Source organism: Sus scrofa, chromosome 3 (assembly GCF_054392235.1).
Source record: "Sus scrofa isolate SSC_HxYL_T2T_F1_AM1 chromosome 3, Sscrofa_HxYL_maternal_Yorkshire_Landrace_v2.0, whole genome shotgun sequence".
Classification (NCBI taxonomy): domain Eukaryota; kingdom Metazoa; phylum Chordata; class Mammalia; order Artiodactyla; family Suidae; genus Sus; species Sus scrofa.
The window spans coordinates 66462697-66480907 of NC_139385.1; the positions used below are offsets into that span (position 1 = coordinate 66462697).

The 18211-nt window shown below is 39.5% G+C and overlaps 1 protein-coding gene across 18 annotated transcripts in view; it reads left to right on the plus strand.

Moving 5' to 3' along the window:
- The window catches only part of AFF3 (ALF transcription elongation factor 3), a 594300-nt gene that overhangs the window by 417905 nt on the left and 158184 nt on the right, over positions 1–18211 (plus strand). For all 18 annotated transcript variants that reach the window (XM_085018570.1, XM_021088183.2, XM_021088187.2 and 15 more), the window contains one exon: positions 4664–4715. In XM_085018570.1, coding sequence (XP_084874696.1) covers positions 4664–4715 — 52 coding nt within the window. The remainder of the gene's footprint in view (positions 1–4663; positions 4716–18211) is intronic.

Here is an 18211-nt window from a genome sequence, read left to right on the forward strand (position 1 = left end):
GATGTATAAGCCTTTGATACATTTATTGGATTAAAAGGGTAGCTATTACAATATTTTAAGTGGCCTATTGGAGACATCAAGCTGCTTCATACCTCAAGTTGTGTATCCATCTCAATAGTGAGTGTACCTTTCTCTTCTTTTCCCACTAGAGCATAGGGTTCTGGTTTGATGATAGGTCATCAGGCAGAAGAATATCTTGAGGATGTAATGTATGCTTGGTACTTTGGAAGGCTCAGGTAGACAAATTTGGAGTGTCAAGTCAAAAGCACACATATAAGTCCAATTGAAAAATGGGCAGAAGGCCTAAATAGACAATCCTCCAAAGAAGACATACGGATGGCCAATAGGCATATGAAAAAATGCCCAATATCACAATTATTAGAGAAATGCAAATCTAAATTACAATGAGGTACCACTTCATGCCAGTCAGAATGACCATTAATAAGTCAACAAATAACAAATGCTGGAGAGGGTGTGGATAAAAAGGTACCCTCTTCCACTGTTGTGGGAATGTAAACTGGTACAACCACTGTGGAAAACAGTATGGATATACCTCAGGAAACTAAATATAGAGCTACCATATGGTCTAGAAATGCCATTGCTGGGCATATATCCAGACAAAACTTTCATTGAAAAAGATACATACACCTCTATGTTCATTGCAGCACTATTTACAACAGCCAAGACATGGAAACAACCTAATGTCCATAGACACATGAATGGATTAAGAAGATGTGGTATGTGGCGTTCCCACTGTGGCTCAGTGGCAAGGAATCTGACTGTCCATGAGGACGCCAGTTCAATCCCTGGCCTTGCTCAGTGGGTTAAGGATCTGGTGTTGCCGTGAGCTATTGTGTAGGTCATAGACACGACTCGGATCTGGCATTGCTGTGGCTGTGATGTAGGCCGGCAGCTGCAACTCCGATTCAACCCCTAGCCTGAGAACCTCCATATGCCCTGGGTGTGGCCCTAAAAAGACCAAAAAAAAAGGAAGAAAAGGAAGATGTGGTACATGTATACAATGGAATATTACTCAGCCATAAAAAGACAAACTAATGCCATTTGCAGCAACATGGATGGATCTGGAACTCTCATACTAAGAGAAGTAAGCCAGGAAGAAAAAGACAAATAACATATGATATCACTTACTTATGGATCCAAATATGGAACAGATGATCCTGTCTAAAAATTATAAACAAATAAGCAAACAAAAAACAGCAATAGATCATGGCCAAGAAGAGAAGACTTGGAGTTCCTGGGGTGGGTGGGGGGAGTAGGATAGATGGGCATTTTGGGGTTTTTTTGGATACAAACTGTTATATTTGGGATGGATGGGCAATGGGATCCTATAGTACAGCACAGGGAAATGTGTGTCATTGGGTCACTGTTGTACAACAAAACTTGACAAAACATTGTAAATCAACCATACTTTGATAATAATAAAATAATTTTTTAAAAAAAGGAAAGTTCCCATTGTGGCTCAGCAGGTTAAGAACCCGGCATAGTGTCCACGAGGATGTGGGTTCGATCCCCGAAGCATCTGGCATTGCTGCAAGCTTCGGCGTAGGTCACAGATATGGCTTGAATCCAGTGTTGCTGTGGCTGTGGCGCAGGCCAGCAGCTGCAGCTCCGATTCGACCACTAGCCTGGGAATTTCTATATGCCACAGATGTGGCCCTAAAAAGAAAAAAAGAAAAAAGAAAAGTACACAAGTACACATATACTATACATATATATGTGTATGTATATTTACATGTGTGTGAGTGTGATTATATATTCACATGTATACGTGTGTGTATTTCTATACCTATTTAAATACATATCTTTATATATGTATGTATTTTCTTCCTCGGGCTCATTTTTTCCTCTCTTCCTCTTTGCAATTACATGTCTCTGTGCAAAATGACCCCACCGCACCCAAGGCAGTCTCTTAGGCCCAGTGTCTTAAAGATCACTTCAGACTCCCTCCCAAGGAGAGCAGTGTGGTATCTATTGTGGAACAATTGAAATAACCCAGACAACCCACCACCTGTCCCTGTTGGTGGCTGCAGAGACACATCTCCTGAGCACCCAACTAAAAAATCTTCCGGAGAGGTTTATTTTTTTTAGCTTACATTCATCCTTTTCCCTTGGGTCCCGATCAAGCACCTATGATTCTTTCTGGCTTATGCGCTTCGACGTTTCAAGTTAACTTCTGAAATTGCATCACCTAAAATTTCCGGATGCCGGGGAAAATTTTCTGTGTCCTTCTTTCTTAAGGACAAACATCGTTTCAATCCCCACTTCCATCCCAAGTTAGCTTTTTCCCAGAAAGGTGAATTCATTACCGGCCCTGAAGTTGCTGCGAGGGGCTGACTCCTAGACTCTTCATAAATGCCCTATCTGGCCCCATTGTATCCTTCCGATTTGCCAGAACCTATTCTGTTTTCCCTGTTGCCACAACATAAGTGCTGCTAAGAGCAGAGATAATCAGCGGCAGCCTTGGCCCTGCCCTGAGCCAGCCCACAGTTCCTGCAGCCCCCAGATCCCATGTGCAGTAAGGCCTGCATCTTCTCAGCCAGCATTGTTGGTCAAGGTAAAACGTATTTATTCAAACATCCAAACAGTATCTTCATTTATCCTATTGATTTCCTTTTTTTTTTTTTTTAATCTAAGTTGTTTACTGTTGCCTGCCGTTTACATTTCTGATGACGATCGTATGTGGGGTGCCTTGCAACAGCTATAGTAACCAATTTCTCCAAATTTAAGGGGGTGGGATCCATATATTTGAGAAAAATTAAACCTCCGTTTAGTTGTGTCTTATGTAATACAGATGTTACAACTCTTTCTTTGGGGCTTCTAGCAAGAATTGTGGTTATTCAGTAGAAGAGTGACTCTGGAAAGTACTAAATTAGGTTATTTTCTAGCAAGAAAGCCAGTTGATGAGGTCTTGCATATTTCCTAAATGAATTTACAAACAGACCTGGCCTGGAAGACAAAATATATCATGAATCTCTTGAGCTTGAAAGCAAGTTTATTCATTTGCTGCCTCTACTTTGGCTTCAGCCTGGTTTCCCACATAGTGAGGCAGTTGTGGAGAGGCTGTGGCTTTTTTTACAAGGTGGCTGTCCCTCATGGATGTTCCAGCGTTGTGCATACACATGTTAGGATCCTGTCTGAGATAGCCATGGGGTCTCTATTTAACTCTTCTTTCTCTCACAACTGTTTCATTTCCTATAAGAAAAAGAAGAGAACTTATAAAAGTTTACTTTTGAGTTCAGTTTGGACCATATCTTTGGATTGTGTTCATCAGGTAATTTAAGGGGTGCTTTGCAAGCCTAGGTGACAGTAAGCTGACAGATAAAGCTGCTCAACAGAGCAGAGGCCTAAGGCTCTAGGCAGTAGGCTGGGGAATTCTATGACGTCTCCAGACCTGACTTGAAATAGCAAAGCAGGAGTTCCCATCGTGGCTAGGTGGTTAACATACCTTACTAGTATTCAGGAGGACGTGGGTGCCATCCCTGGCCTCGCTCAGTGGGTTAAGGATCCAGCATTGCCATGAGCTGTGATGTAGGTCACAGACGTGGCTTGGATCCCCAGTTGCGGCTCGGATCCCCAGTTGCTGTCGCTGTGGTGTAGGCCAGCCACTGCAGCTCCGATTCGACTCCTAGCCTGGGAACCTTCATATGCTGCAGGTCCGGACCTAAAAAGACAAAAAAAAAGAAGAAAGAAAAAGCAAAGCAGAGGAAGTTGCTCTCTTCAGGCCCATCTCCTGCGGCTCATAACCTTCCCTGGGGTTTATTAAACTCTTAATATTGCATAACCATCACAAACACAGCCAGCTCACGATGGCAGTCATGACCCTTCTTCCAGCCTCCCACCTCAAGGAAATAAAAAGAAAGGCCTTACAACATGAGGATGTGTGCTTTCAAACCATCAATGGCTGAGGATCTAAGAATTACATTGTGTCAATTGTGAGAGGAATTTGATCTTTAAAACCACAAGTGACCTGGTTCCAGGCTCCCTTAATTAAAACCGCCAATCCTCAATGACCACAGATGGTAAAAACATTTCTTAAAACTAGCCTCTCAGATGGCCAGGAAGGATTTCTGATTTTCATCTTATTCTTCATTCCCTGGGTGGCCCCAGAGCCTGCTGCCAAGGGCTCTCTGTGGAGTCTCATGTGAGGATCTGGAAACCTACGGGTGTGACATCAGAGTTCTGTAAAATTCTGTCCTCCAAGTTCTGAGCCAGCCTAACCTGATTGAGCTTGGGTTAGCCGAAGGGATCAAAGTTCGAAATGCCTTGCCTGTAGAATGCTAATGGGGTTTATTTCCTTAAATTTTCTGTACAATGAAGTGGAAGGAAACAGCTTCCATCTGTAAGATATTCATCTTTTGGCAAGGTCTCCACACTGAGTCCCTGGTTGTTTGCAAACAGCCCCTTCGTACCTATTCACAGATCCCTGCCTGGGCAGTTGTATTACATAGAAGAAATTATTTTGCAAATCTGATTCTCAAATAGTAAAAAAAAAAAAAAAAAAAAAAAAAAAGATGTTTTCAAAGCCTCCTGCTGCATGCTTTGAAGGATTGTTAATAGGAGCATGGAAATATATTTAATCTCTCTTAAATCTTAAAAACCGTAACACTCATATATTGGTATTTTCTTCTGCTTCCTTTTTAAGAGAAAGGTGATGCTGAACCAGAGAGTCCAGACAATGGCACGGCCAATACATCGTAAGTCTCTTTCCTGCTTCTATCTGAGATGACATTCTTTAATATGCTTATAATATGAAACAGTGCAAATATCTTCTTGTAGTGGTAATAATAATGGAAGGAAGCCTGTGTTTCCCTTTCTCATGATAATGTCTTTTTAAATGGTCCTGGGGGCAGATGCATTTTGAGATCTTAACTGTGTCTTAGCCCAGAGTAATCTTAAAAATGCAAGGCTCCTCTTTATAAAGTATAGGTGTAATGAGATTTGTGGGCCTTACGGGGTCAGGGAGGGGAGGACACCTTTTGGAATTTGTTTGGTGCCTTTCATCACCGTCATAAATAATGGCAGAACTGTTCACACCTACTGGGAGTTGGTCAGTCCCACACACCTGGGAAGCACACCTGTCATTTGCAAGCCTGACATTTGCAACCTGACCTCTGAATTATGTGAAAGATACCATTATAGATATCTCCGGATCCTCACGAGTTTGTTCACGTTTTTCTGAGTTAACAAACACAGTTTCTGAAAGATAAAAAGAGGCTTTTTTAAAATCTGATCTTCCCTCTATGTTTTTCTTTTTCCTCAATACTCAAGGATTTCAAAAAATGTTTTGATGACTAATTTGATGCCAAATTGATATGCCAAAATTTAAATAAAATAATTCAGAAGCTAAGAAATTATTTTAGCTCCATAGGAATTAGTAACAGGTTTTCCACTTGAAAATCTTTTTAGTCACTTCTGGGGAGTTAAATTTTTTTTTTTTAATTATAAGACAATTTTGTGAATGTTTCTGTAGTTGGACCAGTACTTTTATTAGTAAGCATTTAAAGTGCTACTCATTGGAAATGAGTTTGTGATATAACATTATTGAGTGTATTTGTCCAAGATCTGTTTCTCAGTCGAGCAAGAATCTTCTGCTAGCATAGCATGGCTATATATTACATAAAGTTTATGATTATATGCTTGTCTTTCTTAAGATATTACCCTCAAAGTTCTAAATAGTTCCATTATCATGATTTCTAATGATATAATGAATGTGACTGTTTTAAATGGTTAAAATATTACTAAATATTACTAATTTTTAAATTTTTGACTATAAAATATAATGGGAAAAGGGGTTTAATGCCATCTGGAGGCACTCTGGAGAACTGAAAAGGGTAGAAGCATTAAAAATGTAGCTCTCTTGAGCCATGTTTGAGACTGGATAAGAATTTTTGCAACTAGAGTATAAACCGTTTGGGAGTAAGTTATATTTTTCATAAATGTTTATTAAAAAGTGCTGATTACTATAGAAACAACAGTTCTTTTTCAAAGTCTCATTAAAAATCATCTTACAAGCAGACAAAGAAGCCTACAAAGTATTTTGGAGAGCTGCTAGCATCCTGCCTTTTTTTTTCAGACTTAAAATCACATTCAGTGGATTTCCAGTTTTTATTATTATAGTTTGATGTGCCACAAAGTGCTCCTCCCCTTACACATTTCTGAAGAGTTCATTCACTAGAAGAGTTGGTTTCCATAACTCATTAACTTATAAAATAAATATGCTGTCTAGGTATTATCTTTCAAGCCTCTGGAGATTTGCAAATGGTGAACGCTTGAAGCATCACCCATATTCCTTTCTTTGAGCAAAGCAGTTCCCGAGTCACCTGCCTCACCTGCCTCCTGATCTAGAAATAGCAGAAATAATGTCTGAGGCTTTGCAGGAAGCTCTCTTTTAAAAGTGGAGAATTCTGAACCTGATCCTCTCAAAAACAAAAACACCTCTCTAACAGTGGTTCTGTTAGAATCAGGCAAGAGGAACAGCTAAAGAGTAGGGATGCCTTTGACTTAAGTGGCATTTTACAGTCTTTGTGTAGTACCCTAATTGAGCTTTATCTATGTGGACAGATAGGTAGGGTAGGGACGAAATATCTTTATTTTATGTATAAGGATTTTAAGGATCAGAAAAGTCATTCAACTTAAGTGAAAAAATTAGGACACAGATTTTTCAGATATTTTGCTTTTTTGCCCATTTACCATACAGATGGGTCAATGGATCTTAGGAGGCAAAACAAAGCCATGAGTCAGAACCAAGTAGAAGAATAGGGGTCCGTTTATTTGTTAAGTGGTAGGTGTATTAGTTTGCCAAGGCTGCCATAACAAATAGCACAAGCTGGGTCCCTTAAACAGCAGGAATTTGTTATCTCAGTTCCAGAGGCCAGAAGTCCAGGATGAGGCATTAGTGTTTGTGTCTTCTGTAAAGGAAGGTGCTTTTCCGGGTCTCGTTCCTTGTTGAATCTCTTCTCCCTGTGTTTCTTCACGACATCATCCTTCTATGCACGTCTCTGGGTCCAAATTTCACCTTTTTATAACAATGCTAGTTATATTGGGTTATGGCCTACCCTAATGTTCTCGTTTTAACTGGATTACCCCTGTGAAGACCTTACCTCCAAATAAACTCCTATTCTGAAGTACAAGGGTAGGGCATCAACATAGGGATTTTGAGGGGATACTCAACGTTAAGGGTCAGAGCAATCGAAATGATTTAGAAGCCAGGTGAGCGGGATCAGGAGTATACAGACGCCAGAAGATAGAACAAGGTGAGAAAGCCTGATATAACCGACCAAAAATCATGAGCCGCATGGTGACCAGAGGGGTGAAGCCGAGCACAGAACACTGTAGAAAATACACACACATGGCACTAGGAACAATACCTCTTCCACATTTGTGGTTTGGTGGGCCAGACTTGGCTTCAGGGATGCCTGCACAGCCCTCTCGCTATATAATTCCTTTACCTGTGAGTCATTTAAAGCCAGTGGATGGGTTGAAATTGTCATGTAAAACTGGGAGTCTCCAGAAAGAGAGCTCTTTTTCTGAAGAAGCATCTTTCCTCACTGGCCTCTCTTCAGGGCAACAGGTTAGCATTGTTTGCAGTGGCCAAGACACAGAAGCAACCAAAGTGTTCACTGATGGATGACTAGATAAGGAAAATATGGTGCACATATACACAATAGAATATTACTCAGCCATAGAAAGAGGGAAACCCTGCCACACGCCACAATGTGGATGGACCTTGAGGGCAGTGCTGAGTAAACCAAGTCAGAGAATGACAAATACCATATGACTTTACCTAGATGTAGAATCTAAAAAAAACAAAAACAAAATGAGCCCGTAGATTCAGAGAACAGATTGGTGGCTACCAGAGGCTAGGGGTAGAGGGTGGGAAAAATGAACAAAGGTGGTCAAAAGATACAGACTTCTAGTTTTATTTATTTATTTATTTATTTATTTATTTATTTATTTTTGTCTTTTGTCTTTTCAGGGCTGCACTCGTGGCACATGGAGGGTCCCAGGCTAGGGGTCGAATCAGAGCTACAGCTGCCAGCCTACACCACAACCACAGCAACACTGGATCTGAGCTGCTTCTGCAGCCTACACCACAGCTCACGGCAACGCTGGATCCTTAACCCACTGGGTGAGGCCAGGGATCAAACCCGCAACCTCATGGTTCCTAGTCGGGTTTGTTTCTGCTGTGCCACAACAGGAACTCCCAGAGTTCTAGTTTTAAATGATTCAGTTCTAGGGATGTAACATACATCATGGTGATGATAGCTGATAATATTGTATTAAATATATGAAAGGTGATCATATAGTAAATCCTAAATGTTTCATCACAAGGAAAAAATTTTGTAACTGTGCTGTAATGGATGTCAACTAAACTTAGTGTAGTGATCATTTGGTAGTCTCTCTGCAAAGGAAATCATTAGGTTGTACACCTAAAATGAATAAATAACTAAAAGCAGGAGATTACTCATGATGTATCTTAGGTAGTTGTTGCCCAGTAGGACAGAGTAGTCTGGATAATACCTGAGGATCCCTTCAGTATTTAATGGTCCTATGAATGTTCTTAAAGATGAGAGGTGTAATTTATTCTACACACACAAAAATTAAAACTCCTGTGATATCGGAGTTCCCATCGTGGCACAGTGGTTAACGAATCCGACTAGGAACCATGAGGTTGCGGGTTCGGTCCCTGCCCTTGCTCAGTGGGTTAAGGATCTGGCGTTGCCAGGAGCTGTGGTGTAGGTTGCAGATGTGGCTCGGATCCCGAGTTGCTATGGCTCTGGCGTAGGCCGGGGGCTACAGCTCCGATGAAACCCCTAACCTGGGAACCTCCATATGGCTCAAGAAAAGGCAAAAAAGACAAAAAAAAAAAAGGCAAAAAGACAAAAAAAAAAAAAAAAAAAAAAAACAACTCCTGTGATAGAGTTCCAGTTGTCTTGTTGAAAAAGAAGCTTATATCAGATTAACTCTCCTGCAGATAACTATTAAAAACTCCAGATGATATTTGTATTTCTCTTTCTGATTTACTCCACTCAGTATGAGAGTCTCTAGTTCCATCCATGTTGCTGCAAATGGCATTATATTGTTCTTTTTTACGGCTGAGTAGTATTCCATTGTTTTTTTTTTTTAAACTATTTGAAAACACTGAAAGCTGATCATAAGGATGCAGAAAATGTTGGCAGTTTGATCCTTAAAATAAATTAGAATGCATGAGATCCGTGTTTTTATAGCTTCTCTCCTAAGGGCATGCCCCACTCCACAGGAGCAGCTATACCTCAAGGCCATAATCATATTTTCATGAAGTATCAGAGAATGAGGTTCAGTGCTGCCAGAATGGCTGGGATTTAAGGGAGGAAATTCCAGAAGGAGGCAGCCACAGAGAAGAGAGTTCCAATCCTGTGTTTAAATTCCCCTTCATGCTTGGGTGACTTCTAAACTGCATATGTATGTAGGAAAGGCCAGTGAGCCCAGTGGAAAATAATAGCTAGAGGGCTGAGAAGCTGAGGAGAGATTTTTTTTTTTTTTTTTTTTTTTTTTTTTTTTTTTGTCTTTTTGCTATTTCTTTGGGCCGCTCCCGCGGCATATGGAGGTTCCCAGGCTAGGGGTCCAATCGGAGCTGTAGCCACCGGCCTACGCCAGAGCCACAGCAACGCGGGATCCGAGCCGCGTCTGCAACCTACACCACAGCTCACGGCAACGCCGGATCGTTAACCCACTGAGCAAGGGCAGGGACCGAACCCGCAACCTCATGGTTCCTAGTCGGATTCGTTAACCACTGCGCCACGACGGGAACTCCTGAGGAGAGATTTTAATAGTTGTGTGATTGCAGAGTTTGGAATTTGAATCTCACCCAAGTTATAAGGATTTGGCAAACACTTGGGGTTTTGTTTGAAACCTCAGAAAGGCCATGTCTTAAGAATGAAGGGTTCATCCTAAAACTAAGGGCAAAACCAAAATAGATCATAACAAAGTGTAACGCTAAGCATTTATACATTCAGCTAGTGATTAACAATCTTTAAATGAATAAAACAGAATGTGCCTGTGTAACAGCATTCATAATTTTTTTTTTTTTTTTGGTCATTTTGCCTTTTCTAGGGCTGCTCCCACGGCATATGGAGGTTCCCAGGCTAGGGGTCTAATCCGAGCTGTAGCTACTGGCCTACGTCAGAGCCACAGCCGTACCAGATCCAAGCCGTATCTGCAACCTACACCACAGCTCACGGCAACGCCAGATCCTTAACCCACTTAGCAAGGCCAGGGATCAAACCTGCAACCTCATGGTTCCTAGTCAGATTTGTTAACCACTGAGCCACGGTGGGAACTCCCATAATATTTATTATCTAGTCAAAAATTAAAGGGTGTGTATAGAAAGAGGAAATTGTGATCAATAATCAAGAAAAAAAAAACGACTATTATAATTGAAGTGACCTAAATGTTGGCGTTTTCAGATGATAACTTTAAAGCAGGTATTAAATTAACTTCAAGGATGTAAAAGAAAACATGGCCTTGATAATTGAAAGAAGAGGAATCTCAGCAGGGAAATGAAAGTGATTAAGAAGTACCAAGTGAAAATTCTAGAACTGAAAAGAAAATATTTGAAATGAAAATTTCACTGGATAGCCCTAAGTGAGGAGTAGAAAAGACTAAATAAAGGGTAAGTAAACTTAGTTCAGTAAGTATTATCCAGTATGAAGAACAGTGAGAATGGAGATTAAAACAATGAACAGAGTCTCAGAGAATTATAGGACAATACCAAGTAGTCTAATATACATGTATGTGGCATCCCAGAAGGAGAAGACAGGAAAAACAGATCAGAAAAAAAATCTCTGAAGAAATAATAGCTGGAAGTTTCCCAAACTGGCTGAAAACATTAACTTACAAATATAAGAAACTTAACACATCCTAAACAGAATAAATAAAAATAAAACCACACCTTGAAACATTACAGTAAATTTGCTAAAACCTAAATTAAAGAGAAAGAAAAAAAATCTTGAACACTGCCAGAGAAAAATGACATATTATGACAAGGGAACAGTGATACAGTTAACCAAAGGATTTCCATCACAAACTATGGAGGCTAGACTACAATGCAAAGACATCTTTAAAGTGCGGAAAGACTACAAAAGAAAAAAGAGGAGTTCCCGTCGTGGCGCAGTGGTTAATGAATCCGACTAGGAACCATGAGGGTTCGATCCCTGCCCATGCTCAGTGGGTTAACGATCCGGCATTGCCATAAGCTGTGGTGTAGGTCACAGATGCGGCTGGGATCCTGCATTGCTGTGGCTCTGGTGTAGGCTGGCAGCTACAGCTCCGACTCGACCCCTAGCCAGGGAACCTCCATATACCGCAGGAGCGGCCCAAGAAAAAAAAATACAAAAAAAAAAAAAAAAAAAAGAAAAAGATAAAGAACTGTCAAGCTAGAATTCTAAATCTAGCAAAAATATCCTTTGAAATAAGGTGAAACAAAGACATTTGGTTTTACAAAAGCTGAGAGAATGTATTTCCAGTAAGCCTGAACTATAATAAATGATAATGAAATTTGTCAGGCTGAAGGATAATAATATTAGGTGGAAGTTCAGACCTACAAGAAGGAAATGATAAATAAATGTGTACATATAAGTGATTCTTTAATATAAAAAACAATATACTGTTAGGAGATTTGTGACATACGTAGATTAAAATATCTTTGTGCAAAAGTAGCACAAAGTATAGGAGAGGGCAGATGGAATTACATGGCTTACAAGGTTCTGACATTTTATGTGACATGATGTAATATTAAATCCAAGTAGACTGGTCATGTTAAGGATGCATAGAATAATACCTAGAAGAACCACCAGAAAAAGTACCAAAAAAGCATAAATGTCCTTGGAGGAATTAAAATACCAAAATAAATTAGACTTAAAAGATTGCCTCCTGTCTATTAAAAAAATACAGTTTAAATATGAAACCACAGAAAGTTAAGCCAGAAGAAGAAAAGAAAGACTGTGTAAACAGTAAGCATATAAATGCTGGTATGATACTATTAATACTACCAAATAGATTTCTTGACAAAGAGTATTAGAAGAGGTGAAAGAACATTTCATCTTGCTGAAAAGATCAGTTAATAAGGAAAACATAGCAATCATAAATATGTACATATTTATTAACGGATCATCAAAATATATGAAATAAAAACTAACCAAATGACAATAATAGAGATTTTTGACATCCCTTCTTCAGTAATCAGTTGAAAATTAAACAGAATAATCAGACATATATAGAATATTTGATTATCCAACCACTTTACAAAACCCTACACCAAACAAGTGCAGATTACACAGTCTTATCAAGTACACATGAAGCATTCACCAAGATAGACCATGTTTGTGTATAATAAAAAAGTGTAAATAAATTCCGTAGATTAAAATCTTACAGAATATGTTCTATGATCATAGCATTGTTGCCTTATAAGTCAATAGCAATGAAATAGCTAGAAAACCCCTAATATTTGAAAGTTAAATAGCATTTCTAAATAGTTTTTGAGTTAGAGAATAAATCACAAGGAAAATTAGAAAATAACTTTAACTGAATGAAAATGCATGTACAATTTATGAAAAGTAAAAGGACTCATGGAGTTCCCATTGTGGCTCAGCACTAATGAACCTGATGAGTATCCATAAGGATGCGGGTCTGATCCCTGGCCTCGCTCAATGGGTTAAGGATCCAGCGTTGCTGTGAGCTGTGGTGTAGGTTGCAGATGCTGCTGGATTCTGTGTTGCTATGGCTGTGGCATAGGCCAGCAGCTGCAGCTCCAACTCAGTCCCTAGCCTGCGGACTTCCATATGCCATACATGCAGCTCAAAAAATAAATAAATAATAAAACAGAGAAAATCAGTGAAGCCAAAATTTGGGTCTTTAAAAATTTTAGTAAAATTATCAAATACTGATAAGACTAATCAAGAAAGAAAGAAGGAAAAATACAAATTATAAACATTAGCACAGAAAGAGGGGACCTCACTACAGAACTTAAACAGTAATAACTGGGTTATGAACTACTTTCTGCTAATTAATTCCACCACTTAGATAAAAGTTTCCTTGAAAAATACCATACGTAATTTACCATAACTGCCACAAGAATAAATAGGATATCTGAATGACACTATTGCTGTTAAAGAAATTGAATTGGTAACCTAAACTTTTCCACAAAGAAAATTCCCCCAGAGCCAGTAGTTTCACTGTTAAGTTTTATCAAAACTTAAGAAATGTCGGAGTTCCCATCGTGGCGCAGTGGTTAACGAATCCGACTAAGAAGCATGAGGTTTCGGGTTCAATTCCTGCCCCGCTCAGCCGGTTAAGGATCCGGCATTGCTGTGAGCTGTGGTATAGGTTGCAGATGTGGCTCGGATCCCGTGTTGCTGTGGCTCTGGCGCAGGCTAGTGGCTACAGGTCGGTGGCTTCGACCCCTAGCCTGAGAACCTCCATATGCCATGGGAGCAGCCCAAGAAATGGCAAAAAGACAAAAAAAAAAAAAAAAAAAGTTTATGCCAATGAAACACCAACAAATGAACTACTAGTCTTACTCAAATCCCTTGAGAAAATAGAAGAGGAAGAATTCCTCTTATACAATGAATTGTATAAGGCCAATATAACCTTGATACCAAAATCTGACATAAACTGTGTAAGAAAAGAAAATTATAATTGTATAAGGCCAGTATAACCTTGATACCAAAATCTGACATAAACTGTGTAAGAAAAGAAAATTATAATTCTCATAAACATTAAACAATCCTAAATAAAACATTAGCATATATAATTCAATGATTCATAAAAAGGATATAATTCATTATGACTGAGGGTTTATCACAGGAATGAATAGTTGGTTTAATATTAGTAGAAATACTTATTATAATCCACCATATTAAGAGAATGAAGAAGAAAAACCATATGATCCTCTTAATAGATGAAGAAAAAGCATCTGACATAATTCAACACCCTTCCATGATTTTTAAAGCTCTCAGCAAAATAGGATAAGAAGGGAACTTATTTAATATGACAAAGGGTATCTATCCCCAGACCTACCTGCTAAGATCATATTTAATGGTGAAACACCACTTTTCTCCTAAAACTAAAAACAATAGTAATGTCTGCATTTGTCACCTCTGTTCAGCATTGTACTAGTCAGATTTGCAATAAGGCAAGAAAAGGAAATAATAGGCATAAAGATTGAAAAATCATTTTGAAAAATCTTTATGAGTAATTATTTATGGATCAAATCATAAGAAACAATAAACAACTACTATAACCAATAAATTAATTTAGCAGGGTCAATACGCAAAAATCAATTGTGTTTCTCAGAGCAGTAGAGAATCGCAAGATGAAATTTAAAAAGCAGTCCCATTTACAGTGATATTTAATAAATTTAGCAAAAGACATATAAGACGTGTACACTGAAAGTTGTTAAACCTTGCAGAGAGAAATTTAAGACTTCAGTAAATGGAGAGATGTTCATAAATGCAAAGGCTCGTAATGTTAATATGTCAGTTCTTCTTGTATTGATATACAAATGCAATATAATATTGATCAAAGGGCCAAGATGGGCACATTTACAGAAAATAGCCTGCAGAGGAAGAGTTGACTGAGATCCTGATAGATAGCCATCTTTACTAGAAAGGTGCTAGAAATAATGAGCAAATGGGAATTTCCAGGGTACAGCAAAGGCCACTATTTGGTAGGGTCACCATGCTGGCTTAATTCAGAACTGCCCACACTGACACTTCCACACTCAGGTCAGAGGTCAAAAGCACAGGCTTGTAGAAAAATCCTAGGGGGAGGAACTATACACATTCGAACAAAGTAACTATAAAGAGTGAGTGAAGGTTTGATCTAAAATATAATACAAACGAACATACCTATGAAACAGAAACAGACTCACAGTCATAGAGAACAGACTATGTGGTTGCCAAGGAAAGGTAGTGGGTAGGGATGAATTGTGAGTTTGGGATTAGAAGATGGAGACTCTTAAATATTGAATGGATAAACAACAAGGTCCTGCTGTATAGCGTAGGAAACTATATTCAATATCCTGTGATAAACTATAATGGAAAAAAATATGAAACAGAATGTGTGCGTGTATGTAACTGAGTGATTGTTGTACAGCAGAGCTGACACAACTTTGTGAATCAACTATACGTCAATTAAAAATTTTTTTAAGGAGTTCCCGTCGTGGCGCAGTGGTTAACGAATCCAACTAGGAACCATGTGGTTGCGGGTTCGGTCCCTGCCCTTGCTCAGTGGGTTAACGATCCGGCGTTGCCATGAGCTGTGGTGTAGGTTGCAGACGCGGCTCGGATCCCGCGTTGCTGTGGCTCTGGCGTAGGCCGGTGGCCACAGCTCCGATTCGACCCCTAGCCTGGGAACCTCCATATGCCGCGGGAGCAGCCCAAGAAATAGCAACAACAACAACAACAAAAGACAAAAGACAAAAAAAAAAAAAAAAAAATTTAAAAAAAGAACAAATGAAGATTCAAATGACCTTCATAAATGAAGGAAATTGGAATCAACACAGTTAAACTCCCAGAAGGAAAAGAAAATATAACAAAATGAAGCAGACGCAAAAGGAAGTGGTCTACCAGGTGTGCACATTGTGCAGTGAAAGACTTGGAAACCATTATGAGCTCAAAATGAATTAGAGCAACCCATGAAATCTTCTGTCTCCAAAGTTCATAGTGGGTAGTTAATAGCAGGAAGTAATATGTGGGAAGGGCTCATTACCTAATAGGCACTCAGTAAATACTTATTCTTGCTATTTAATCAGATTCATAACTTATAAAAGATAGACAACAACCCTGTCTCTGCAGCTGGTACAGATCAGAGCTTAATGAGAATCTTAATCTCTCCTTTAAAAAAAAAAATAAAAGGGATACACTTAGGGTTAAGTTTACAAAGGTCTTCTAATGAAGCGGGGGCTGTGAAGAAGCTGGGTGGTGGATCTCCTCCAGAGATGTCAGCCAGAATGAGCTCTTCCCCCAGCCTTCAGACAATAGGACCACAGGCCCGCGGTGCCTGGCTTTGCCTCTCCCCAGTGAAGTATGCATGGCCCCAAGGTGGCTGGAGAATTCACCTCCACCACTGGCTCCTAGTATTTAATATCTTGGAAGATTTGGATATCATTAATATCTTGGAAGTAGGTCTAAGGGATGCCCAAAGCTCCTTCCCAGGTGTCTGGTGGGCACCTATGAGTCATTTATAAAGATAACAGGTGAAGTGTGTCTGTATCAGTGAAAAGTGTCTCCATTCATTCAGGCTGCTATAACAAACCACCATAGACTAGGTAGCTGTTAAACAGCAGAAATTTATTTCTCACTGTTTTAGAAACTAGGAAGTCTGTGATCAGGATCCCAGCAGATGCAGTATCTAGTGGTAGTCCACTCCCTGGTTTACAGATGGGCATTTTCTCTCGTTTCCTCACATGGCAAAGAGCAGAGAGAGAAGCAAGCTCCCTGGTGTCTGTTCTTACAAGGGCCTTAATTCTATTTGTGATGGTTCTACCCTCATGATCCAATTACCTCCCAAAGGCTAACCTCTTCATACTATCACATTGGTGGCTGGAATTTCAACATGTAAGTGTGGAAAGGAGCAACGCAAACATTCAGTCCATAACAGTATTTATTAAGAATATATTGACCAAAAAAAAAAAAGAAGTTCCCATTGTGGTGCAGCGGAAACAAATCCGACTAGGAACCATGAGGTTGTGGGTTCGATCCCTGGCCTTGCTCAGTGGGTAAAGGATCCGGCATTGCCTTGAGCTGTGGTGTAGGTCACAGAACGTGGCTCTGATCTGGTGTTGCTGTGGCTGTGGTGTAGGCCAGTTGCTACAGCTCCGATTCGACCCCTAGCTTGGGAACCTTCACATGCTGCAGGTGCAGCCCTAATAAGACAAAAAGACAAAAAAAAAAAAAAAAAGAATATCTTATGCTCATTGTAGAAGTATCTTAGAAAATGTTAAATATGAAGGAAAAATATACAGAGGAATAATCATGTGCTAAACCTATAAAGAAATCTGTCATGTATGCCTGTGCTTTTAATAATATTATACAACCTGACCATATAATAAGTTTTGGAATTTGAGAGATCAAAGTTCATTTGAGAACGGTTACTGAAAGATGTTTTTTTTTTTCCAGAGAAATTTGAAACCTTCCTGATATTTATTTTGGCCATAGCAATCCGTGTCTAAATGATGAACTGTGACTGTTCTTTTAGCCCATGAGCTACCTTCCCCAGAGACTTTCTTTCCGTATCTGTTTAAGTCATTTGCCAGGATCCTGTCTGCTAGGAAAATGAAAAATCTAGTCTACAGCCTTGGCCTAGAGAAAAGTGGCCAGATCCTGTTTCTCCAACTCTTAGACACCAAGAATAGAAAAGAACCTAGAAAGGGTCTTTAGAGGTCCTTGGACCCCACTGTTAATGTGAATGGAATTAGACTGAAGGTTCTCAAGGGGTGTGGCTTGTCCAGTGGACAAGGAGAGAAGTCCTTAACCTTCACAAACCATCTGGTCCAGTTGGGGCTGGGCACCACTGCTGAAGGAGGAGAGGGGTGAGGGGGGCTGTCATTTTTACATGAGAGGGAAACTAGATGTTACTGTTGATTACACCCTCAGATTAAAACACTTGATGAATCTCAGAATCTAGATTGGAAATTATGCCATCACAGAACAAGCCCACTAAGCCTATTGTCCATGATCTTGCAGCAGACTAGAAGGCCCATGGTCCCAGAGGTCATAAAAGAGAATTCTTCCGCAAAATTAGGAAGCCTGTTCCTATCTCCTGTTTGGTTCCCTAGACTCAAGTTTTCTCTTTTCTCTACACGTGAAGAAAAGAGAAAGCTTGAGTCTAGGGAACCAAATATACTTCTATCCAAACATATTTCCTATCCAAACATACTTCTCCTGGGGGCATCATCTAGGTTAGGATTTTCCAAGCTTTTGTTTCGATAATTTAAAGGTTTTTTATTATTTTTATTTTATTCTTATTAGAGTCTGATTGATTTATAGTGTTGCATCAATTTCTGCCGTACAGCATAGTGACCCAGTTATACATGTATACTTTCTTGTTCTCATACTGTCTTCCATCATGTTCTATTCCAAGAGATTGGATAGAGTTCCCCATGCCGTATAGTAGGACCTCATTGCAAATCTATTCTAAGTGTAATAGTTGG